The sequence below is a fragment of the Mustela nivalis genome (genome assembly GCF_964662115.1).
Source record: "Mustela nivalis genome assembly, chromosome: 5".
NCBI lineage: Eukaryota > Metazoa > Chordata > Mammalia > Carnivora > Mustelidae > Mustela > Mustela nivalis.
The window spans coordinates 116,531,902-116,556,409 of NC_139024.1; the positions used below are offsets into that span (position 1 = coordinate 116,531,902).

General features: G+C 43.6%; 1 protein-coding gene across 17 annotated transcripts in view; it reads right to left on the bottom strand.

Annotated features, from left to right (window-relative positions):
* ANKS1A (ankyrin repeat and sterile alpha motif domain containing 1A) overlaps positions 1 to 24,508 on the bottom strand; it is a 178,563-nt gene that overhangs the window by 71,784 nt on the left and 82,271 nt on the right. For all 17 annotated transcript variants that reach the window (XM_082732322.1, XM_082732321.1, XM_082732315.1 and 14 more), the window contains 5 exons: positions 24,376 to 24,477; positions 24,178 to 24,279; positions 22,622 to 22,818; positions 19,041 to 19,133; positions 13,234 to 13,360 (listed from right to left, as the gene is read on the bottom strand). In XM_082732322.1, the coding sequence (XP_082588448.1) occupies positions 13,234 to 13,360; positions 19,041 to 19,133; positions 22,622 to 22,818; positions 24,178 to 24,279; positions 24,376 to 24,477 (621 nt within the window). The remainder of the gene's footprint in view (positions 1 to 13,233; positions 13,361 to 19,040; positions 19,134 to 22,621; positions 22,819 to 24,177; positions 24,280 to 24,375; positions 24,478 to 24,508) is intronic.

The window sequence follows — 24,508 nt, forward strand, 5'->3', positions numbered from 1 at the left end:
TTTTCTCTTTCTTTCTTTTTCTTTTTCTTTCTTTCTTTCTTTCTTTTTTTTTTTTTTTTTGTGGAGAATGTGCACATCTCACTCCTTCCAAAGCCTCCCAGCTGCTCCTATTTGTTTAAGTTTAACCTCAGTTGATCCACCGAAAACAAAATGGTCTAATCTGTCAATGCCAGAAGACATTTGCAGTTCTCTTAAGACCTCCTCAACAGCCCAGAAATCTGACACTACCAGTTCATGAGGCCAACCACTACTGTATACTCACCCAAGGTATCAAACACCTCTGCCCTGGAGTGGCATAAATAATTGACTAAATCAGAATCCAACATCAGTATCACACCGGGACACCCAAGGGGCTCGCCCTTCGTGACCTCAGACCTGTTAGAGATTTTCACAAACATCTGCAGGATAGCTTAACCACCCTGCGCCCAGGACTAGCTCACATTCCTAAGCTAATATTCAATGTCATTATCTCTATAAGTAGAATCAACGGTATAGATAACAAATGGTTCCCTAGTCTGCCCAAAGCTCCCAAGTCTTAGAACCCAAAGGATCAAGTTCAATTATTTTTACAGATGAGAAATCTATCTTGTCTAAGGTGGTGGAAGAGAAGATGTTAACCTAGGCTTTTTGGAACACCTGGCTCTAGTCCTGGCTGTGCTGTTCTTCAGCTGTGTGGCCTTGGCACTGATCTCACCCTATGGGGCTTGAGTATCTAAAATAAGTAGGATGGACTGCGAAGTCTTTAAAAATCCCTTTTATGTTACAATGGTGATGAGAATCCAAGTCTCCACCACACTGTGATGGCAAACTTCTCCCTCTAGTGGGTTGCTGCAGATCCCTGCCTGGGTGCTTCTCTTGCTACCACCTGCGTACACCCACTCTCTCTCACCAGCGTGCCTACAGCTCAAGGCCCCTGGAAGCTCAATTCCATGACTGAATAGGGTCTTTGGGTGAGGAGGGGTACACTTTGATAAACACAATGCACGAAAACACAGTCTTCACTGCCCCAGGCACCATGCCGAAGTCCCACAATGCTCTTCCAAGACAGCCTTGCAGGAAGGATCCCAACAACCAGTTCTCATATTGAGCCCATCAGTCTAAGTTCTCAGCAGGGACACGGTTCCATTCACCCTACTTTCTCAAGACGAATGGTTCAGTCTCCACAGTCTGTTCAGCTTTTGGCAAGCCTGCTGAGGCTGCAAGGGGTAGCCAATTAGCTGCACTTTATGGCTCTGATTACTTATCCACAGGAGGCCAGAAGTATGCACTCTGGCATCTCCTTCCTCTACACTTGACTGCTTTGGGATTTTCATACCCCTAACGAACAAACTCTATACCCCAAAGGTCAGGTCTAGAGCACTAAACAAGCACTGAACAATTGGAATCACTGCTCTAGGGAAGAAGAAACACATACGTAAGAGTTCCATCCAGCCTAACTCAGCCCCAGCAAGCCATGACTTTAGGACTCTGAATTCCACATATGACAACTGGGCACCCGAACAGAGCTGACCCGTAGCATTGCAAAGTGGGGCTGGAGAGGATGACACGTGACTGTCTACTGGTGGTTCAGACCAATGGCACTACCTAAGACAGCCAGATGGGGAGAGTCAAAATTGCTACCTCTCAGACCATATCCACATGGCAGTTTCCTACAGATTCCGGCCCAAGGTGCCATTCCTCTGACTGCATCTGAATACAAAAAGAAGACTTTGGTAACAGGAATGCGGGCTTCTATTTCTTCTTGTCAGCATCTGGCTCCTTATTTCACAATATTTTGGGGAGGGAGGAGAATCCAACAACAAAAGAGAAACACTGGAATCCAGAACTGGGAGTTAGCCTGGCTCACGCTTGCCTGGGTGGACCTTGGAACCCAGGCCACAGAGAATGTTCTGACTGCTGCTGTGGGAGCTGACAGTGAAGGCCCTGTCTAACAGCCACCCATTCATGCTAGCATCAATGAAGAAAGAGAGACACATGCCAAGAGCTCAATACCAGACAGATGCCTGGGGAAGGAAGTGGGCAGAAAGAAAGAATGGAAACTTATGGAAGGAGGAAATATGTGAAGAGGAAAAATTTCTGAGGGCCATAATCCCATGAGGGAAAACACAATCTACCAATACTTTATAGAGTAAAAGAAATCATGAAAAGGAATTCTTATGATTACATGACTCACCCAGGCAATTCCCTAGGAAAGACACCTTGGTGGTTGAAAAGCTTGTCAAGATCGAAGATCCTCAGGATCTTAATAAGCTAGTGTTCTCTTCCCCATAAGAAAAAAATTAAAAAAAAAAAAAAAAAACATATCCAAGACTAAGCTACATATCCTGGCAAATCAACAAGTAGGAAAAGAACTACTCAGTGGTCCCTTGTAAAGTCAGAATAGTATTAGGCCTCTCGGGGACGAGGTGGTAACAATATAATGTACTGGTCACAAGCCAGCTCTTGAGCAAATTCTTAACTTAACTTGTCTGTGCCCAGAACTCTCATCCATAATTCTGGGGTCCTGAGAGTGCTAACTTCATAGGATTGTTGTGAGAATTAAATTATATGTGTTAAGCAATTAGAACCACACCTGGCACATGTCAGCTCTCAAGAGATGTTAACAATTACTATTCTCCACACAGGATCCACTACAAAGTGCTTCACTCACAGATGAGCCCACCAACTAGTTTGCTAGTTGGTGGGCTGCTCACAGGTTTGTCGGAAAGATCACCAAAGACAGCATCCATGACACGTACGAATATCCATTGCCTTTGTTATCCTTACAACTCTTGACAGCAGAAGGCAGGGACAGAAGGTAATATAGTGAGAAGGCTGGAGTGAGAGATGGGCCCCAGAACTGTGGCTATGAATACCCATTCCACCAATAAGCAGGTACAAAATGTCTGCCTTCAAGAGGCACCCAAGATTTGAAGACACTGACCTCTCAATGGGCTTACCAGCTATTGGAAGAAAGTAGCATACATAGAAATGACTAGAATTAATTATTTAAAAATTAATAGATGCCTTGGGCGCCTGGGTGGCTCAGTGGGTTGGGCCGCTGCCTTCGGCTCAGGTCATGATCTCAGGGTCCTGGGATCGAGTCCCACATCGGGCTCTCTGCTCAGCAGGGAGCCTGCTTCCTCCTCTCTCTCTCTCTGCCTGCCTCTCTGCCTACTTGTGATCTCTGTCAAATAAATAAATAAAATCTTTAAAAAAAAATTAATAGATGCCTTAAGAAAAGTATAAATCAGATGCACAGTGAGCAGGAAGGAAAGTGTGATTACTTGGAATCAGGAGTCTCAGAAGAGGTAGCTTCTGAGCTGGCCGCTGAAGAAGTAAAGCCTTGACAGGCTTAATGTTTAGTGGAAACACACTTAAAAAGCAGAACCATGAACCTTGTGCCTGGGCACTCATGGACTCTCGGACTCACAGAAAAGAACTGTCAGGCCTGAGGCTTTCCCTCTGACTGGAAATCACTGCACTGCCCCCTTAGAACCATACAGCTTCCAATCCTCCTCCCGCACTGCCATCAGCATACCCCACAACCTGCCCTTGTAGGAGAGAAACAAGGGGCTAGGACACAGAGACAGCTGTTTCCTTACTCCCCCCATAGATCAAGGCCAGCTGCTCGACTGAGCAGCACGCACCAGCATGCTAATTCTCAGCCCCTTCAACTTTCAATCTTTATTCACTCTGGGTGTTCATTTTCCTTTTACCCTGTGAGCTGCTGAAGCAAGGGGTCTTCCGTGCTGCATTTTAATGCTCATGACGACGATCCACAGGGATCTCAAGGGCTTCTGAATAATAACATTTTAACATTTAGACATTTTCAGTCACAGTTTCTGTCTTTTTTTTTTTTAAGATTTTATTTATTTATTTGACAGAGAGAGATCACAAGTAGGCAGAGAGAGAGGAGGAAGCAGGCTCCCTGCTGAGCAGAGAGCCCGATGAGGGACTCGATCCCAGGACCCTGAGATCATGACCTGAGCCGAAGGCAGCGGCTTAACCCACTGAGCCACCCAGGCGCCCTGTGTCTGTTTAGATTAGGGCTAAAAACTGTGGTTTGTATGAGAACTTGCTAAGTCAAATCAACCCTACAACCCAGAGAACCCAGTAACTCCAGTTACCCAGACTGTTCTGCTCTCTTTTTTCTGTAAGGCCTGAACCCTCCAACTCTCCAGTCACTGCAGTGAGCACCAGAAACCATGTGTGTCCAGGAGAACTCCTACGTACATGGCTACTTGTGGAGAGTCCCCATGTTCTCCTAAGAAGGAAGGTGCTGACTAGGTTATGCAGACACTTGCTGGCAACTGTGATCTGATAAGACAAGAAGACCTAGAGTCCATTCTCTGGGCCATGGCAATCAGAGAAGCAGAGACCTGAACTGGGAGATTCGGGAAGCCCAAGTTATAGTCCCGGCCCTGTGATTTCTTTCTCTCTGGTTCTAAAAAAAAAAAAGGAAAAAAAAAAAAAAGAAAGAAAAGGAAAGCAAAGCAAAGCTGGGGTACATTCTCTAGGACCAAGATTTACTATGATTTGATTCCAATTAGGTAAACGAATCTTCCACTTCTACAGTGTTAAGAATGTGAAGAGCAGCAGGGCCCTGGATAAAAACGGTTCAAGCTCATGGCTAAACAGGCTTTGGATTCAGCCAGACTAGGGCTTAAGACCCAGCTCAAACACCCAACTTCTTCCTCATCTACTACACGGTGACAAAAATAGCCCCTACCCGGAAGATCTGTCATAAGATACACAATGACCTAATCAGCGACCACGGACTCAGCACATGGCCGCCCCTGAGAAGCATTCATTAAACGGTAGCTGCTATCATTATCATCATTCTTCATTTACAACCATTTCCAAACTGCTCTTCATGCTCACGCTGCACACACAGGCTGGTTTCTTTTCTCCCAAACTCTGTAAAAGGAGACTGGTTTCTTCTAAGTGGCCCTATAAATTAGACTGTAGAAAACTCCACCGGCAGGGAAGGTCTAGTAGTCTTGCAAGTTTGGTGCAGGGTAACATGTAGCCGTGCAGTGAAGAATCTTCAGGTCAGAACCAGTTTCTACTGCAGCCCGGATGGGTTACAGCCCAGCTTTGGGACTCAGGGCTGTTCTACCTTGACTTGGCTCCAATTACCTTATAGCTCCCCCATTTCCTTAAATTTCTCTTGGACAGTCTGTTTACTCCCTGTTGTTGGACCTCTGGCCCCCCAAATTTTCCTATTCACTATACCAGCTCTGCTTGGCTCACTTTCCGACCAGCCATGATACTTAACCGTGTCTAATTTAACAGCACACTTGACATCTTTGTTTCCCTTGATCTTCTGCCAGTTCCAACACTGGGTATTCACGACCATTTGCTTTCTCTTCTCCAGTTGCTGGAATGTTGAGCCCGATGAATACTCAAGAAACAACTGACTGAGTCTTCTACCAGTTTATTTAACTCAGCTGGCTTCCAACAGCCACACTGTGTTGGGTACTAGTTGTTCTATGCTGGACATGCTGCTAACCATTTTCTTTTTTAATATTCACAACAATCATGAGGTTAAATAACTTCCTCAGTCACCAGCCAGTATGCGGTAGAGCAAGAGTCCAAGTGGACTACCAGGCCGGGCCACCATTTCATTCATCTCTTGAAAACTGCGGTGTCATTGTAAAATGGATTCCTCATTTCTTCCGCTCTTTTCAGACTGTCATCTTTCCTGCAGTGCCTATACTCTTGGATACAATCACACCAATTTCCTGACGAGACTTAGGTCAGAGAAACCTTAGCTACTCTCAATGCCACGTCAAAAAGTGGGGATAATCGGATCTCTTCCCACCTACCCTACAAGATGGGGTGTTTCCTTATCCTGACTTTACCAATGGCCTTCTAACTGCTGAACCCTTCTTCTAGACTTCCTTTGTCTAGCTCTTTCTGTATTACTTGACACGGTTTACCAGTTAACCCTGGGACTCACTCTCCCCTTCTTCCTTGGTCATAGGACTTTTTTCAATTGGCTCATAGCCACCTACATTAAGATTACACTTCCCAACATCTCTGTAGTTAGGCATAGTCACATGACCAAATTCTGGCCAATGGGTTATAAGTGAAAGTAGTACGCACACCTTTTGAGAGCTATCTGTGAAGCGCCCTCCTTCCTCCCCTTTCTTCCTTCCTGTGCTGACAGCATGAACTTGAATAGTCACCCTGAACCATGAGATGTCAGAAAGAGACAGGTTCCTTGACAATCATGGACTGCCACGCTAGCCCTAGACTCCTATCTTGTTTAAACAACAGGTATATTGGGGTTCCGTCACATTCAGCCTCGGCTTCTATGGCACTGCTTTATCCTGATTATCTTCCTGTGCTTCTCAATATGGTTGTATTTTTGACTTCTTCAATCCCTTTAGTTTTTCCCTCAGCAACTGATTAATATTTCATGTTACCCATCACCTCAACTTGCATTTCTAATCTGCATTTCTAATCTTTCTACCTCTCTTGAATCTGCATTTCTAATCTTTCTACCTCTCTTGAACACTAGGACCCACATTTTTAAGTGTTTATGGAGTACCTCTACCTGGATATTCTCCTAGTACCTGAAACGCCTCAAACTTAACATAGTCAAAACTGAACTTAACATCTTCCTTCAGTCATGTCCCTCCTCAATCCCTTATTTGTTAGATGCACAATATTTTCCCAAGCTCAAAAACCTCCGAATCATCCTTAACACCCTCTCTTCCTGATTTTTCCACATCTAACTATAAGGTCCTGCGAATTCTACCTCCTCTATACCTCTACCATCCCTACTTTCCCTTCCTATCACTTCCTCCTATAGTTTGGATCCTAATTTCCTTCAAAAGATTCCTTGAAGTCTCTTGACTTCAAAGTATTCCTGCCTCTAGTTGCTCCCATCTAAGATTCCACAATTATTCCTGCCATCTCACTCAAAAAGCTTCAACAACACTGCACAGTCTTTGGAATGATGACTGACATTGGAGATCCCGATCTCTACAACCAGTTCTTTGTTCCAGCCAAACTGGATTACTTACCATTCTCCAAACAGAAGCGCTATCATCTCCCAACACCTTACTGATGTTTATGCCACTCCCTCTGCCTGGAATGCCCTGGCCTTCCTCCTTACTTCTGCCTAGCCAGTAGGATTCTCTGCTTTGGGGTTTAGCTCAAATGCTACTTCCTTCACAAAGTCATCCCTGATCTCCTGCACTAAATAATTTAGTCCTCTTTTGAACTCCAAAATTACTTTATATCACTTTATAGAATTTTAACATATTCTGCCCTTTTATGTATTTTACAGATGTCTCAAAAATACATATGTATATAAACGGCTGTCAATACATTTTGTGGGAGAAAAATATAGATGTATAGTTCACAAGGCTTGGACTTGTTCCATAATGGAAAGAAAAGCAAACTATTCCAACTCAGAAATATAAATTCGTAAGAGCATGACACTTATACAGTAGGACTTTGGCAGGAGCTCCTCTAACGTGAGAAGGTGAGAGAAGAGGAAACTGCTGAAGGTAAGGCTTAATTATTAAACTGTCTCATTTACTTTTTTTTTTTTTTTTTTTTTTTGCCTTTGGGAAAAGCATCCAAACTTACTCCTTGGCATCCACCGTGAAAAGGTGACCTAGGCTTCCAGGTAAAGATGGTGAATTGAACACAGGTACTGATCTGATCTTCTTCCTGAAGTCTTACTAAACCAAATGTAAAATTGGGACTGCACCTGGAGGCACACCTGAGAATCAATCCCAAGCTGGCAAAGGGAAAAGCAAAGGCTTACACTACAGAATTCCCTAACGGCTCAGGAATTGGCAATGCTCTGGATGTGGGAGAAGAGGGAGAAGCTAACATCTTCCTCCCCTCCCCTCATGCTCATGCATAAACTTCATTTAGCTCTAAATGCATGGCTCTCAGGAATATTGACTTACTTGCTTCTAAAAAACCTCAAGACTATAGCTGTGTGCCAAACAGACCACATGTATCACTTTCTTCAGATAATTATGCACCACTGTCCTACACTAAGTGACCACTTCACCTGGACCTATGCCTATTAGTGGATGCTGCAGAGAAGCACCACAGAGAACAATGATTTTCAGAGCTCTTGGCTACTTTCCCATTTGCTGTCAAACCTAGAAAGTTGTCCACCACTTCAACAGTATGTCCAGAATGTCTAGTGGGCAAAGAGTTAAATACTAAAGCGAAATAAGTGACTATGCTACATGAAACTGGGAACACTGCTCTCATTGCTAGTTATGCTAGTCCTGAGTAATGATTTTGGAGGACATCTATGGTGGGAATCATTTAAATAACAGAGGAATACCTAGCTAGATAAAACTATCATAAAACCATCCATGCCTAGGACCTTTCCGGAGGGACGAGTTTTCTACTTCGTGGACTGCTTTCAACTTCTGTCAGTTTTTGTTATATCTATTGACATAAATGGCAATCTAACAACTGCAGAATTATCATACATAGTGCCAGATGCTTAGTCACCAGGCACTAAATGCCACCGGAAACCCCACTGCTATCATTCATTGTGATGGACCAATAAGTCTCCCAGACAATTCATCCTGGGGGATGGCAGCAACTCTAACCCCCCAAATTTATTTCTATAAACTATTATTAATTTTTAAAATCTCCAAATTTGTGATTTATATGTGTGCTTTATGTTATTACTCTATGTTATTTTTTTCCTCTTTTCTTGATCAGAATTATCAGAGATCTTTAAAAAACAAGTTTTCATTGTAATGGTCAAATCTACTTTTTTTTTTACTTCATTATTTCTTTTATATTTTTTCTTTACTAACTGAGATATAACAAGCATACTATAAAGTATGTGAAATATACTATCTGCTTTTATCTTTATTAATTTCTCTCTGCTACTTTCTCTTGGTTAAGTTTTAGTCTATTTATTTATTTATTTATGTTGGGCATGGGACCCAACACAGGGCTTGATCTCACAAACCTGAGATCAAGACCTGAGCAGAGATGAAGAGTTGGACACTTAATCGACTGAGCCACTCAGGTGCCCCAGTCTTTGTTTTATAACAAATAAATTTAAAGATATAAACTTCCCCTGAGTATCACTTTGGTCAAATATTATCAGTATTTATATGAAGTGTTTCTACTACCATTAATTAACTTCTAAGTAGAAAATTAGGAGGGAAAAAGATAGGCACTCATAGACCATCTAACATTAATGACCAAGATGCTCAGTTTCACTAGATCAGGCAAAGGTTAATTACAAAAGACACTTCTTTGGCTTATCATGGTGAAAAACATTAAAGAGTGCTAATATCGCACACTGGTGAAGGAAAGGGAAAGCGTGTGCTCATTAACCACCAAGGGAGGGGCACTTCAGCTTTACCAGTTAAATCTAGGCATGTACCTACACTCGGACTGGTTTATTCTACTTTCTATCAAAGTCTTTTAAGAAATACTCTTGTAAGCATGTAAGAAAATGTGTAGAGCATGTCCACAACAGCTTCATTTATAATAGAGAAATGCTGGAGGCAATGTAAACAACCATCCACTAGACAATGGAAAAATGAGTCATGGGATAGTTAACAACCATTCAAAAACAGTAAAGTAGATCTTTAAGAACGTAAAACAAAATTGAACCCATGGTCTATAGACAAGGTAAGTTAAAAAAACAAGTGTGCAAAACCATTTGTGAAATATGATCCCATTTTAGATTGTTAAAAACAAACAAAATGGTCTCCCATAGTCACTTTTTAAAAAATAAAGACCTCAAACAACCTGAAGCAGATACTACACTTAGAACTATGTCACTTCCAGCAACTGTGAGTAATGGAGAGGTGAGAAGATTTGACACTTTACTTGTATTCACTTCTGTATTGTTTAAATTTTTTTCCTGGGAGCTAATACAAATCTACGTTAAAAATGTAATCTAAATAATCCCCCATCCCACCCCTCCTGTGGCAGGTTTGCAAATTACAGTAAGGAGAGCCGAAAGCTGTGGTAGTCTCATTAACACCGCCTTTTCAGAACTGATGAATTAATCCATAAAAGCTGCCTTGGATAATGACATTAGTGAAAAAGCAGAAAAGACTGACTGTGTACTAATCCATAACATCATCTGCTGACTTGTCTCACATTTACCAACTCTAGCAGGCATTCCTTCCAGGCTCACAAGAAACCGACAGAGCCCATTTTCATCTTTAATGTCTCAGTTCCTTTGTCTGAAAGCTCTCTGAGCGATCCAAGCAGCTTGCCTGGAGGCATGCACATCCCGCATGCTGTGGTCCACTCAGATCTGCTTCCTGTACCACCTACTCATAACAGTTAGCCCAGTATTGCCGAGCTGGAAGGAACCAAAGCAAAGGAGGAGGAGATACAAGGTCTTAAGTAATCTGGGGCAGTTTACTCCTTAACCTGGAGATCTCTTGACTTGAGGACAGAAAATTCCTGCATCTGGGGGCGCCTGGGTGGCTTAGTGGGTTAAGCCTCTGCCTTCAGCTCAGGTCATGATCTCAGGGTCCTGGGATGGAGCCCCACATTGGGCTCTCTGTTCAGCAGGGAGCCTTGTTCCCCCTCTCTCTCTGCCTGCCTCTCTGCCTGCTTGTGATCTCTCTGTCAAATAAATAAATAAAGATCTTAAAAAAAAAAAAAAGAAAGAAAGAAAGAAAGAAAATTCCTGCATTTGGCAGCCAAGGAGACCAGACCCATTTATGAAGTTTGACTTTTACTTTTTCTTCCTTCCAAAGGAAGCCAGTTAACCCATAGTGAGTGGGTCCAGATCAAGCCTTCGAAAGAGAGAATTATAATCTCCTTCCTCCTTGATGCTAAAAATTCTTTCCTAAGAACCACTTTCAAACAGAGCATTAAATACTTGCTCTTTAAGGGTTAATTTCAGTATGATTTATTATTAAACAACTAGAGAACTCATACTCTACTCTCCACTCTCTTTAAATATTTGAATTAAAAACCTAGCAACATGATTAGAAGACTCAATACAGTTAAGAAAGCTCCCCAAATTGCTATATAGATTCAACACAATTCCAATAAAAATCCAGCAGGACTTTTTGTAGAAATCAACCGACTTACTCTAAATTTTTATATGGAAAGAATATCTAAAACAATTCTGAAAAAGAATAACAAAGTGACATAGGCAAGAAAAGGATGGTCCTTGACAAATCGTGCTGAAACAACTGGATATCCACATGCAAAAAAGTGAATCTCTACCTACACCTCACACCATATTCAAAAATTACCTCAAAATGGGTCATAGACCTAAATGGATACCTAAACCTACAAAATTTCTAGAAGAAAATATAGGAAAAAATACTTGTGAACTTATCCATAAAAGAAAAGAAAAGATACACTGTCATCAAAATTAAGAACCTCTGCTCTCCACAAGGCATAAGGGAATAAAGAGACAAATTACAGCCTAAGAGAAAATTACCTATCTGATAAAGAGTGTCCGAAACATACAAAGAACTCTCACAACTCAATAAGACCATAAACAACCCAATTTTTTAAATGAGGAGAAAAGTTGAACAGACACTTCATTAGCTATACGGATGGCAAATAATCATACCAACAGATGTTCACATCATGAATCATTATGGGAATACAAATTAAATCCACAATGAAATATCACTATACACCTAATAGAAGGACTACAATTTTAAAACCTGACAATATTCAGGGGAGGATACACAGCAACTGTGACTCTGATGGAAAAGCAGAATGGCATAACCACTCCAGAAATGGTGTGGCAGTTTCTTAACCTAGGACGCAGCAATCCCATTCCTAGCGTTTTCTCAAGAGAAATGAAACCGATGTTTACATAAAAACCTACAAATGTTTATAGTTTTATTTGTAACTGCCAAGAACTATAAGTGACCCAAGTACCCCTTGACTAGAGAATGGGTACCTATGGTACACCCCAACAATGGAATACTACTTGGCAATGCAAAGTAACAAATCCCCAATACACACAACAACATGGAGCAACCTTCAGTGAATTATGCTAAGTGTGAGATGCCCAACTCAAAGGGTACATATGGTATGATTCCCCTGATAGAACATTCTGGAAAAGGCAAAAGTATTGGGACTGACATAAAAGCAATGGTTGCCAGAGGTAAGGGAAGGGTGTGGAACTGACTACAGAGGGACACGAGAGAGTTTTTGGTATGATAAAACCATTCCGTACCTAGACTAGACTGGCAGTTATATAACCGTTATTTGTCAGAACTCACAGAACTGGACACAAAAAGGGTAAAGTTTGCCATATTTAAATTGTAACTTTTTTTTCCCCCAGAAAGCTCCAAATGGAAACCATAAAACAAAACAAAATAAAACAATTACTATAAAAATGACCACAAAGTTTCTGTGTGCTGGAAGAGCAATCTTTTAAACAAGATAGTTAAAAATCAGGTCTCTAATGTCAGACACATGCGTACATGTTCTCTTCCCCAACCTCCCACCCTCCAACAGGCCCAGCAAAGGGTGGTTCGAAAGAAGCCATCGCACTCCCACTTCTTACCGGAACCGTGACAGTCAGGAATGAAAGGAGGCACTAATCATACCCCATGAAGGATCTAGTACCCGAAAGTTATAAAGAGCGGGGAGAGTCCCCTTTCACGTGCAGTGGGAATGGCACTGCCCCTTGCTGCTGTTCTTAGCACAGAGTCTGTCCCACGTCCACCGTCTGCTCTCTGTCCTGCAGCACTCGCTCCCTCACAGAGGAAACGGAATTTCGCAGAGGCAATGAAAGTAGGCCAAGGCGACAGAGCACTCTAGTTACGGGGTGGCAGCCAATCACGGGTCCCTCCCCAGGAGTGTCTCACTCTGAGGTCAGGACTCAAAGCAGAGCCTGTGCCGTCAGCCTGAACCCCAAGGGATTGACTTGTTGGGCTTGTTTTTCCACCACATGAACTTGAGGGTTTCTGACTTGAGACCCCAAATCAATCTCGGTCACACCACAGGCTGTCTCCCCTTCCACAGCCATGGCCTGGTCTGACCTGACCACCTCCCTGCTTCACGTGCTGAAGGTGGGGGTGGGGGGGTGGGGGGGTGAGGGGGCAGGGTGGGCAGGCCAATGCTAATGCAGGGCATTGAGAACAAAAGGCCACAACACTCCCACCACCCCCAACTGCTGTGACACCCAACTTCCCCACCCCAAGGAACATCACCCTCTACTTCCCCCCCAGGATCACAAACTTTAAAAATCCTTTTGCAGTTGTTTCTGCGCGGAGTGGGCTAGGGGTGGGTGTGTACCTTTTGGTTTTCCATCCCCATCCGTGGATCCCAACTTCTTGGTTTCTGCTGTTAACAACAGCTCGTAAGGATGCTCCTCCTCTTCCTGGGCTGTGCTTCCCTGAATCCAGGGTCTCACGGCCAAGACCTAGGAGAGGAAACACCACAGACTTTCTCGTGTGGGTGCCTAATGCCAGGACAGGTTATGAAGCACAAATTTTCTTTTCTTGCCAGAGAGAAGGGGGGTCAGCAGAGGAGGTAAAGAGCTCAAGCATCACGTGGTACCACAGCTGCCTTTCTGGATACACACCTGTACCTCAGATCTCAGTGGCTTTTGGGTAAAACATTCGCCTTTTCTTACCTCATTTTATCTTTCAAAAAGCCATCAATAAGCTCCCAAATCCTTCCTTCCCTTGCCTCTCCCAACATCACAGTGTTCTGCATGGTCTCTTTTCAATGGATAGTAGCTTCTGAGTGGTTTTTAGCTAGGGTGCCTCACAAAGGCCTTCCTTTTCTGCAATTCTTCCCCAATATGCACACACACTACCCCAAGGCTGGAATCCTTCCCACTTTCTCAAGAGGGGATCAGATGACTTCTGACTGACCCCGAATGACTGCCATTTACCAGAAACAAAGGGCTCTATGCACCCTTCTTTATTTGGTGAGCCTTTCTTCACAGGTCCTGGGGGTTATAGAGAAGTTTCTCTCAAAAGCCAGCTTCCTGCTATATTTATGGTACTATGAGTTTAAATTAATTCTACCAATCTCTGTTCTGAGAGGAGTCAGTGAGGCAGTATGAATTTCACTGGAGAGAACAAAGCAGCTCTGTCTGTGGAGAAATCCCTGATCCAGGTAGCCATCTTTGATAAAATAACTGGACCAGAGCTGGCTTCTACACCCACCAATGAGGTCTAGGTAGCTAAGGGCCTTGTGGCCACAGCTAGTCACGGTACGAAGCTGGCCAAGCTGCCTCCGCAAACCAGGCCAGAAACACCTTAAATTAGTGCCACAGTCACACCAAGAGAGAGAATGGAGATCCTCAATTTAGAGGATCGTTCTGGCTCATCTGTCCTAAGAATCCAATGCGTTTCAGAGACAAATTAAGAATAATCATGTACCAGCTATTAGGAGAGTGAGCCAAAGCACAAAATCTCTTCCTGAGCAGTTTGGCTAGAGGAGTGATACATCATGAACAGAGGGGTTCAGAGGAATTCCCAAGTCCACCCAACAAACAATGGTACCCTTACAAATATGATTCTTTGGTACACGCAGAAACTTCCTCCTTCAGACATGTCCCACAGCTCACTGGAGATAAATCAGGTTTGTGATTCATCAGGGTTTTGCTTCTTGGAGACTTAGCTCACTATGCTACAGCCTAACGAGACAACAAGGATTCTGGCTGGCAGCTCCCGAATAAAGGAGAGGCCATGGCTCCTGTTTGGTAAAAAGGCTGCCACTCCAAAGGCAGAATGATGGTCTCTTTCCGAAATTCTGCTAAGCACAGCAGGAACCTCCACTTTACTGAAAGCCACCTGGAAGCTAAAAGCTATTTCATGACAACAAGCCATTTGCCTGTATTACTTATTCCTTTCACCTCTTCGTAGGAACACAATTAAGGGAACAAAGAGGGACCATTAAAGCAGTTCATACAGTTAATACACAGGCTTTATAGACAGGAATTTGTGTTCTGCAGGTTTACACACCCATAGCTATCATTTAGCCAGAGCCCTGGAAATCCGATTCCGTGAGTGTTCTGCACACAGCAAGGACCCTTGTATAGCCCCAAGCATGCTTCTGAAAGATATGTGACAGTCTGGATACTCGGCCTATAATACCCTTTCTTCTCAAAGAGGACAGCTGATGACTTCCATCTGGAAAATGGGGCCCACTAGACCTTCGGTCACTCTGCTTGGCTCTCAGGAACAACGAGAAGCACAGCACCAGCAAATGCTAGAGCTGGAAGGGACCTGAACCGTTCCAATCACAGCCAGAGAACACCTGGCTCCAGCTCTTTCATTTCACAGATGCCCAAACTGAGTTCCCAAACAGGTCTGGGGACTTGCCCAAGGTTACAGAGAGCAACCAGCAGAGCCAGGGCCATGAAATTCACTTCCCCTGATTCTGGACCCAAATGTTCTCATTCCCCGCCACCCGCCCTGGGATATAAGACTTTGCATCCAATTTGGAACTCTTTCCCTCCTTTAGACTCTCTGGTGAAAGTACCCTGCTCATATCCAGACAACTTCTCGGGTGATCTTTTCCTCTTAGTCCTGGCTCCTGCCAGCTATGGGATTAAAATCTCATAATAAAGCAAGAGACTGCTTTGCTTTGAGCCTTCCTAACTCCCACTCAAGAAGCCCCCTGTCGAATGAACCCTCCTACACTGTTGGTGGGAATGCAAGCTGGTGCAGCCACTCTGGAAAACAGCATGGAGGTTCCTCAAAATGTTGAAAATAGAACTGCCCTATGACCCAGCAATTGCACTACTGGGTATTTACCCTAAAGATACAAACATAGTGATCCAAAGGGGCACGTGCACCCGAATGTTTATAGCAGCAATGTCCACAATAGCCAAACTATGGAAAGAACCTAGATGTCCATCAACAGATGAATGGATCAAGAAGATGTGGTATATATACACAATGGAATACTATGCAGCCATCAAAAGAAATGAAATCTTGCCATTTGCGATGACATGGATGGAACTAGAGCGTATCATGCTTAGCGAAATAAGTCAAGCGGAGAAAGACAACTATCATATGATCTCCCTGATATGAGGAAGTGGTAATGCAACATGGGGGCTTAAGTGGGTAGAAGAAGAATCAATGAAACAAGATGGAATTGGGAGAGAGACAGACCATAAGTGACTCTTAATCTCACAAAACAAACTGAGGGTTGCTGGGGGGAGGGAGGTTGGGAGAAGGGGGTGGGATTATGGACATTGGGGAGGGTATGTGCTTTGGTGAGTGCTGTGAAGTGTGTAAACCTGGTGATTCACAGACCTGTACCCCTCGGGATAAAAATATATGTTTATAAAAAATAAAAAATTAAAAAAAAAAAAGAAGAAGAAGCCCCCTGTCGCAGTGAATATGGCAATAACTGATTTTCAAGAGAAAGGATTCTGCTCTTTACCAGATTATTCCTTAATCTTTTCTACCCCTTTCTTCTAGGGCCGGCAGTAAATTGGAGCCAAAAAGCTCCATATTCTCTGTTATGTAGAAAGAAACATTTCTGCTGCAAAGAGAAGCTACTACCAGTCACCACCTAACTAGACCAACAGAATGACCAGTAGGGGTGTGGGCAGTTTTCTGGGAAGAGATGCCACAACAGCTGTGCCTTCCCATGAATGTTTAAAACATCTGAACACAGAGAATGCTGTGGTCAGTCCGATGCAGCTGACAGCCCATTTGGCGGGGCAAAAATGTCTCAGTAGCTTGTGTGCACACACATGTGTATGTGTTTAATTTTTTTAAGCCCATTTCATGACCTGGTCATTAATCTGATAAGCTCCCGTGGAGACAGCTATACTCAGCTTCCCTTAAAGGCTTCCGTGGGTCACCTGACAATGACAAGCCTAGGGAATGGGACACAAACACTGAAGCAGATGGCCTGCCAAACATAAAAGTCAACTGTGATGAGCCAGTGCTTCCTAGGACACGAGGGTTAGGGTAGTAAAGCCTACTAAGTAAAAAATCAAAACAGGGAAGACTAGAGTCAAAGAAAAAGAAATAAAAGTTCACTGTTGGAGAAGACCTAGTCATTTCAACTACAGCAAAGAAAATCTGCTTTGATCATTAAAAGGATAATGACATAGCCACATCTCTTCCGTACTTATTTACTTATAATCACTAAGTAAGCAGAGCTGGGGTTCTCATGGTCTTTCAACTCCTGACTGCAGTGGCCCAACTGACCCAGAATTTCAGACTATTCACAAGCAAGTCCTAGAAGCATCATCTCAGAGTCTCCACATCCAGGAGAGTAATATGGAAATTTCTCCCTTTATCTCTTGATACTGTTGTTGTTGTTGTTTTTTTAAGATTTTATTTATTTATTTATTTATTTGAGAGAGAGAGCTCGTGTGTGCATGCATGAGGTGGGGGGGGGGCGGGGCAGAGGGAGCAGACTCCCCACTGAAAAGGAAGCCCAGGACCAGTGATCATGACCTAAGGTGCAGAAAGACACTTAACTGACTGAGCTACCGGGGTGCCCCTCTGTTGACACTATTATCAACAAATCACATTCTCTGAAAAGCCTGAGGAGAACAGAAAGTCTTCATTATGTAATATTTCTTTAAGAGCCTTGCATTTATCCTTGGGCATTAGGAATTTTAGTCTAAGTCCTTGTTAAAGAGGTGGCATAAGGCATTTGTAGAGACCTAGCCCCAGTTGAACGTGTTCTGTAAGTAATATAAGTAAAGGTTCTCCTTATAAAAATGGAGTAAGGAAGCAAATCTCCATATTAAAAATATGCAGGGATATGATACATGCACTTCTATCTGCTAGTAATGTATTATCACCTTAGAGGCTATAATCTAGAGACCCTTTAGTTGAAACCTGATAATAAGCATTTTGTAATGAAGGCATACAAAGAAATAGGGATAGAATTTACACCTAGCATAAACATCTTCCCCTATTTCCAACACTGACTTTTATGTTCTTAAAAGGGTATCCTTGTATTTAATTATCCATTTTGTTAAATAAAAGCCTTCCTTCTGGTTCCATGAGTTCCTACTAAGTAAAAGAACCTGTCTCACTGGATGGTCTGTGGCAATATCTGACCTTCTAGGGATAAAGTAATGACACTTAGATGACTAGTTTATATCAGTTGATTTTTAAATTAAAGAACAACAGACCACTGAATGAGCAACAAAATAATGAAATTTATATAAGATTTTGAATAAATACTGAATAAACATATTCTCTGCACAGTGGTAAGGATTAAAGGAGCATTCTAAAAATAAAAGCTCACAGAAAATATGATTTCTTCATACAACCAAGAAGTAAGATTGAACTATTTGCCCCATGATAATAATTCTTCTTTAAAAAGGTGGAATAGTGGGGTGCCTGGGTGGCTCAGTGGGTTAAAGCCTCTGCCCTCGGCTCAGGTCATGATCTCAGGATCCTGGGATCGAGCGCCACATCCGGCTTTCTGCTCAGGAGGGGGGCCTGCTTCCTCCTCTCTCTGCCTGCCTCTGCCTACTTGTGATCTCTCTCTCTCTGTCAAATAAATAAATAAAATCTTTAAAAAAACAAAACAAAAAGGTGGATTAGTCTTCTCAAATAACCTTCTTTGCTCTCTCCTACCCCCACAACTCCTATTTCTCTTCTAAAATGAGTCTTCATGACATTTTCCATGTTTGTCCTGGTGGATTCTTCATGTGAAATGAAGAAGAAAAATGTGAAAACAGAAATAAGACACTTGGGGCAGAACCACCAAAGTTCGCTTATAGGATATCATCTACAGAACAGCGATTAAGGCCAAACTCCACGTTTTGTATCAAAAGAGGACATAGGAACAAAACAAGCAAGAAGTCAAACTCTTTAGCTACTAGAGCCAGGAGGAATGTGCATGGTTTACTTTCAGTGTGCAATGTGGATCAATAATTGGCCTGTCTGCTGGACAGCTCCATTAAAATTCTTTCCTTTGTACTTCTGAATGGGTTGGAAAGGTCTTCTTCCAGATTACTGATATGCACAAAACTTACTAATCCAAAAAGGCGATAAGCAAATGAGAAAGAAAAGTCTTCTTTAAGCACACATCGAGGTACTTGCAAAAAATCTTGCAAAAAATCGTATTTTAGTGATGGCAATAAACCCTCAACCCTCTACCTCAGAAGCTGTCAAGGGAAAATACTTCTTATCTATGTGGTCTTCCTCCTCTTCATCAGGTGGTGGCTTTGCTGGAGGCGGTGGCCGTTCCCTCTGTAGAAGAGAAAAAGCATTTCACTATCTCTTTTTTCAAAAAGTATTTTACTATCTCTTTTTCGATTACCTAACTTTCAGTTCTTATCTTAACTCTTGGAAATGAAAAAGAATGCAAAGAACTCCCCTGAGAGACTAAACTCAAGGATTAGTATCTAAACACATGGTTTAGTATCTGTACCCCCCATCCCCCCCCACACACACTTCAGCCAGCATGCTCTTCACTTTCTGATGTTTGTAGCAGAAAGTATAAACACAGCTTTCATATTCTAGACCACAGTGAGAAATAGCACTGAAACCATGGCACTGCCTTATCAGAAAATGTCCAATACCCATAATAAAACTCTAGCCTAGAAAAGCCAGTGGCTCAACTTTCAGACTGGTTAAAAAGAAGCAGCAGTAAATCAAAGCAATCAATGGGGCGCCTGGGTGGCTCAGTGGTTAAGCCACTGCCTTTGGCTCGGGTCGTGATCTCAGGGTCCTGGGATGGAGTCCCGCATCGGGCTCTCTGCTCAGCAGGGAGCCTGCTTCCTCCTCTCTCTCTGTCTGCCTGCCTCTCTGCCTACTTGTGATTTCTCTCTGTCAAATAAATAAATAAAATCTTTAAAAAAAAAAAATCAAAGCAATCAACTTGTCAGAGTTCAAACAAACCCATGTTATTAAGGAAGTAATGAGGAAAGCAATCAAGGACAAAAACGTCAATTCCTGCTCAAACTTTAACGTTACCCCCATTTATTCATCGAAGCTCAGAACTGGTCTCTATCTAGTTCTTGGTCACCTCCTTCAATGATTAGTATTATGCATCGCTCACATACTAAAACCTTTCATCCCTGCCCATTTCAAAAAGGAACATTTGCCAGTTGTCTGCCCTGGAGCAAGAATTGGTGAACTCTTTCTTAAAGGGCCCTGGAGTAAATATTTTAGGCTTTTGCAGTTAGCCCCACTACTGCCACAGCTGTACCACAGAGCCAAAGAAGATATGCAAATGAGTGTGGCTGTGTTCCAATAAAACTTTATTCACAAAAATGGGCAGCTGCCTGCGGGCCACATTTTGCCAATCCCTGCCCTAGAGCAAGAAACATCCTGAAGCAGGGATTAGGGAGGTCAAATGTGGCTGACAGTTTCAGGAATACACACCACCTTTGGTGACAGAAGGCTGGGGAGAGGCTTGCCATAGTACCTAAGGGACCGGGCAGTGTTGTTTACAGTCCAAAGTCCTAATCCTGCTCCATAATCAATGTTTCTACAGGGAAGGGAGTGGGAACCTGACCCAGGAGTTGGCTTGCAGGCTCATTCCCGGCCTCGTAGGTTAGTTCACAGTGTTGCTAGGACAAGAATATTTATGAAAGGGTGGAGGAACATGGCGAATTACACAAGAGCCTTGGAAAAGTCTGGAAGACAAATCCATGTCCCAGGAGCAGCAGGAGCAGCCAGCGTTAGGTAGCATTAGGTTAGCATTCGGCATCCATGACCTCCCTCTGTTCAAATACACTTCGCCCCTCCAGATTCTATCTTGATAAATCAGTCATTCCTACACTCCCCGGAACCCAATGGATGCCTAATGGCAACAACCTTAAAACATATTCGTCTTTTCAAGCCAAACAAGGCTATGAGATCACATTTCCCAGTGAGTTCCACTTTCCCTAGCCAGTCTTCCTACAGCAGCGCAGAAACAAGCTTGGTTCCTTCCAAGGGGCACCATGTATGGAAGGGACTAGCAAAGGCAGCAGGCCTGTCATCTACACTAGCTACCCAACCCTGGGACAAAAACAGCCAGGGAAATACAAAATGAAACACAACAACGACAAAAAGGACCCATCCCAGAAGCCTTCTCAAGACTAAAAGAGCCTAGAAAGAACAAGATGAAAACCTCTTGTGCAAGAAGTGATCACCAGAGATACTGGAAAGAAAGAGAAGCAGGAGCCTCTTTTTTCCTGAACGTGAGAATGCTGGCCCAGGGGCCTCCAAGGGCAGAGCTGAGTTAGGCTCACCATCCACAGCATTTGTAAGGCGTAGAACAAACAGTCTCCTGACCAAGGTTCATTACCAAGAGCCAGGCAGGTAGCACAGCCACCACATATTCAAGTAAGAATGGCAAAGCACGCATCCCAAGATGCATCAGTTTTTAGTTAGCAAGTCCACCGGAGGACAGATTCTTGGGGTGGGAAAGAACAAAGAGACTATAAATCAGTGGCAAAGCCCATAGGAACTTGGTAATTCAGAGCTCACTTCAGGAACCATGTGTTCCTCTGGTAAGGCCTCCGGCTCCCTCTAATGGACATCACCTGTAAGTACCACACAGGCCGGCTTGCTTGCTTCACTGCACCTAAGGCGGAAGCACAGGAAATCACTTTTGTCCACAGAAGCACGCGCTTCCACTACTCACAAGGAGTCTTACCAGTCCTTGAGAATACCCACTCCAGTGGGCTACCACAAGACTGGTTGGCCTTTCCGAAATTCATACAGAAATGCTGGCACTGTTCTAGGACCAGGCAAACAAAAAACAATACTAAGCCTAATAAAAAAGAACACTAAGAAACACCAAGTCATTCCCAAGGCACATCTGAAAAACCCAAGGATCACCCAGTGGCCAAAGGTTCATCTAAAAGGTCATAAGGCAGATTCAGACCAAAAGGGATAAGGCTGGCCTCTACTACAGGAAGGAATAATATACACCTGGAAATCTGCCTCAAGCTGAGATCACTGGGACTCAGAGCAGTGGCAGGTTCAATAAAAATGCAGTGCTCAAAACCTCAGATTATTATACTGGCTATGTAGGAAGGTTGGTCAGGGGAACAGTGATTCAGGCTTGGGCTCAGAGTAAAACCCTAAGGGAGAAAAAGGGAGTAAAACCTCTTGAGAACAATGGACAAGACTGGAGGCAGAAGCAAGCCCTGGAGAAAGGAGCAGTCAGATGGGAAGGTGGACCAAGAAATGGCTAGAGAGATTATAACTGGGAAAAACAGGATTGCCACATACTAACACATGTGATATCCGATTAAGTCCTGCTACAACCCTGCTGAATGCAGAATCCGTCCAGATCCAAATGGATACCATTCTGAGGGCAAATGGAAGGTGAGGATGCACTCAGGGGAGACGAGAACTTACTTCAGTGAGCTCTTCCACTGTGGAACAGCTCTCAGGAGAGAAAACTATCAACATACAGCAAAGACCCCAAAGACAGAAGCCGCACAAGGCTAAATGGAAAAAATGCTTCAATTTGCTCTAATATCAAAAACTAACAGAATGATGCAGACCTGTTATATTGAAATCAGAAAAGTCAAAATTCTACCTCAAGGGGATCTATATAGATTAACCACAAAAAGCAAGAGAGATGTGGCAGAGGCCCAGGAGAACAAGGGGAGTAGGCTGAAGGCCTCTGGAAAGCTAGCAGGCACTCGGTGCATACTCCCTCTCCCGGCGCTCCACCAAAGCACAGGCTGACAACACAGCCCCCGTTTGTCTGTCGAGGGCCCTAGGCCACATACAGGCCTCACTCCAGCAGTCTTCACTCCCGCTGCCTCGGCCTCCTTGTTCATGGAGTCCCGGTCAGATGATCGTCCGCTGGCCATGCTGTCCAACGAATGGCAGGAGACAGCGTTATACAGCGCCTCGTAGGGACCCTCCTCTTCAGCGTTTGTGTCAAAATCAATGATCAGTTCAGTCACTGCTTTCTCCACATCACCTGAGCAGGTTAGAGAGCAAGAGTCAATGGATGGAGAGCATAATCTCAGATTTCCAACCACTACCCAACCCCCTTCCAACCACCTCAAGCTCCTTGTCAACCTGAACTTGACAAACCGTAACTGAGAGCAGGAAAATAAAACAACTGCTTTGCTCCATGGAGCAGTTGCTCTTTATACCCTGAGACTCAAAGAGATTTTTCTCTAATTCAATGTAGCAAACCCTTGACATCTATGAGGGATACCTCCCTCCAAGACCTTAAAAATTCCCAAGAACTTCAACACCACCATAGCATAAACTTAAACCATAAAATGTGGCAAAGTATAATTGGAAACTTAAGTATTCCTTTCAAATTCTTAGCAGAAACCTCCATGTGCTCAAGCAAAAGAGGGGATGGTGAAGTCTTTCTAACGCGGAGGCGGTGTGCAAGGTTAAACTTACCAGAGAATACGAACACCAGACTACCTGGGACTCAAACATGGGACGCTGAAAAGTTACAGACTGTTGTGGACCAGAGATCTCTGGGTCTCTGGCAAACAGTCAAAACCGTTACTGTAAAATCCCTGAAAGCTAAGAGTTTAGTAACTACTAAGCCCATCACCAGTGGATTATAAGGTCAAGAAAAAAAGCAGGGGCGGCGGTGGTGGGGGCAGACAAGGACTCCACAGTGAAGACAGGTCAAGCACCCCTTAACCTGATACATCTGCACCCCTCTGAAAAATCCCTTTCCTGTTTCAGGACTGGTACGTTGTGCTATTCCTCTGGCCTTCTTTGCTATGCTTTGTATTGGAGGGAAGGTGTCCATCAGTATTCTGTCTGTCTCATTCATTATACCTAGGACCCAGAAGGTTGCTCAATAAATCTCAAAGGGTAGACTGTGGTTAATGATGGGGAGGCTGGACTGCCCAAGCTGGTACCCAGACCACATCTATTGGCCAAGTGATACAGAACCAAAATCTGCCATCTACACGTCTACCAACCAGGTGGTACTCACTCAGTATTTACTGAGGGCCAGCTATGCCTACAGCAGGGTAGTGTGTGTTAGGAAAACTTTCCTCGAGATCTAAATTTACCTTGAGATCGTCCGGCCTACACCACATCCCCGAACAGACCTCACAGAGCCAACTATAAAAGTGAGAATAAGATAAAATAGGAAAGAAGAGGTCCGAAGTAAAAGGCCTAAGCTCTGTCCAATAAAAGTTCAGATACTAGCTAGGAAACAATAAATGTGAATATGAACTTATTAAACACTCCCAATCCCCTGAAGTTATTATTTAAATTAAGCTTTTTTTCTTCTACCAAAGACCATTCATCTCTTCAAGCTGAGAGCTCCTTGACTGGCGCAGAAAGGCCACCTTACCCTGAGACTCCTGGGATACGGAAACCATACTGGAGATGAGAGGTCCCTGAGACGTGGGGGTTCTATCGGCCTCTTTCGCAACTCTTTTTCCAGTCATGTGATCTACATGGAAAGACAAAAAAGAGCTGCACCAAATGCAAATGCAAATGGTTCGGTCAGTGTGTCCCCAGGTCGCCCCAACAGGCGATGAATGGGTACCTTCAATAAGCGCCGCTATCTGCTGGCTCTTTTGAGAAGGCAGTTCCCGGACAGTGTCTAGGGCAGTCAGGCCACGGTTATCTTTTATGTTGACATCAATTCCTAGAAAAGCACACCAGGTGGACCGGGGGGA